Source organism: Hermetia illucens, chromosome 1, assembly GCF_905115235.1.
Source record: "Hermetia illucens chromosome 1, iHerIll2.2.curated.20191125, whole genome shotgun sequence".
In the NCBI taxonomy this organism is placed as follows: Eukaryota; Metazoa; Arthropoda; class Insecta; order Diptera; family Stratiomyidae; genus Hermetia; species Hermetia illucens.
Window position 1 is genome coordinate 86,896,115 of NC_051849.1, and position 1,540 is coordinate 86,897,654.

Sequence of the window (1,540 nt, forward strand, 5' to 3'; positions counted from 1 at the left end):
CCCTGTTCCCTTCTTGGCTAGTTCGTCCGCTGCCTCGTTCCTTTCAAACCCAGCATGGCCTGGAACCCAAAGTACGCAGACCTTGTTGGACGAGCCGAGTGTATTCAGTCTCTCAAGGCATTCCCATACCAGTTTAGAGTTCACCTGGTTGGACCTAAGTGCCTTGACCGCTGCTTGGTTATCGGTGAGAATAGCTATGTTCTGCCCCCTATAGTTCCTTTGCAAATTAAAGGAGGCACATTTGTCTATGGCGTATATTTCCGCCTGGAATATGCTAGTGTACCTGATCGTTGGCTGAAAGTACATTTTTCTTGGACCAATGACACCGGCACCCGCTCCCTCTGCTGTGAGGGATCCGTCAGTGTACCAAGTAATCAGATGCTGGTTTAAGCCGTATGTCGCAGCCACGCTCTCCCAGTTTGCCTTGTTACTCCAACGTGTTTCAAACTTCTTATTGAAGTGAAACCTCGTTGTCATGTTGTCCCTCGGTATCAGTAGTTCGGGATACCGCCTAGAAAGGATATCTTTCTTTCTAAGTATCAAGATCATTTGTGTGTACACCCATCATGTATAAAGAGAGTCGATTACTTTTAATAAAGTTTTGTTTTACTGTACAAATCATTTGGAAAGGAAAGTAACATTATTGCACTTTGAGATTGAATTTGATTCATTATATTTTTTATTCGTTTCTGAGGTTGCCGTTCTGGAAATGACTATGAATGTCCTAAAATAAATTTTCGAAATCAATTTCTAATGAGATCCATGCTTGTGTCCATGATGTCCGTGGTAATGTTGATGCTGGTAGTCTTGGTGCTGGTGATGGTTATAATGACCATGATTATGATGAACATCGTGATTTCGATCATGATGATTGTAATGGTGTTTATTGCCATGTGCGCCTCCTATCAATGCCAGCATAGCAACAATCAACCCCAGGATTATCTGCCAAAGTAATTAAAGAAAAATATATTTTTTTAGGAGCTTACAGTTGATAGTTTTCTATAAGAAATCACTTACCGATAGTGGAGACATTTTTGTATCTTTAAACGCGAAGTAAGCCTGACCACTATATATACAATATGGAAGTAAATCTAAGATTCGGCTATTTATACGTTTCGTTTTCTGATGCATTCTTGTAATTCTGGTTCAGACAAGTTCTTTGTTGGGTACTAGAGTATTATACTTTGTAAATCTTGTTGTAATAATTAATAGGAATACAGCAATGAGTAATTAAGAAAGTTCATTAGGTTCATAGAGTAACAATGATGCTTAAAGTCGTATTCCTATTTATAGAAGGTTAAGTTACAAGACTACAGATATAGCTGATACTTCAATTAGCAAACACGTGTTGGACTGTTGCATGCTACATGAATTCGTTCATTGAAATCAATTCAAAAGAGGAAAGATGGCTCACAAACTTTAGTGGGTTTTCTAAGTGCTATCTTTCACCTATTTTGCTGATAATCTCTCTCTCTCTCTCCATGAAAAGAATGACGATACTATTCCTAAATGAAATTGGTCATGGAGGTTGCAAGTAGCA

At 38.8% G+C, this 1,540-nt stretch overlaps 1 protein-coding gene across 1 annotated transcript; it reads right to left on the reverse strand.

Annotated features, from left to right (window-relative positions):
- Positions 1-595: 595 nt before the first annotated feature.
- On the reverse strand, positions 596-1,111 carry LOC119646857 (uncharacterized histidine-rich protein DDB_G0274557-like). Its single transcript, XM_038047480.1, has 2 exons — positions 1,018-1,111; positions 596-942 (listed from the first exon to the last, which is right to left on the reverse strand). Exons 1-2 carry the CDS (start codon positions 1,030-1,032, stop codon positions 751-753), a joined length of 207 nt encoding a protein of 68 aa, XP_037903408.1. The 5' UTR covers positions 1,033-1,111; the 3' UTR covers positions 596-750.
- Positions 1,112-1,540: the final 429 nt, after the last annotated feature.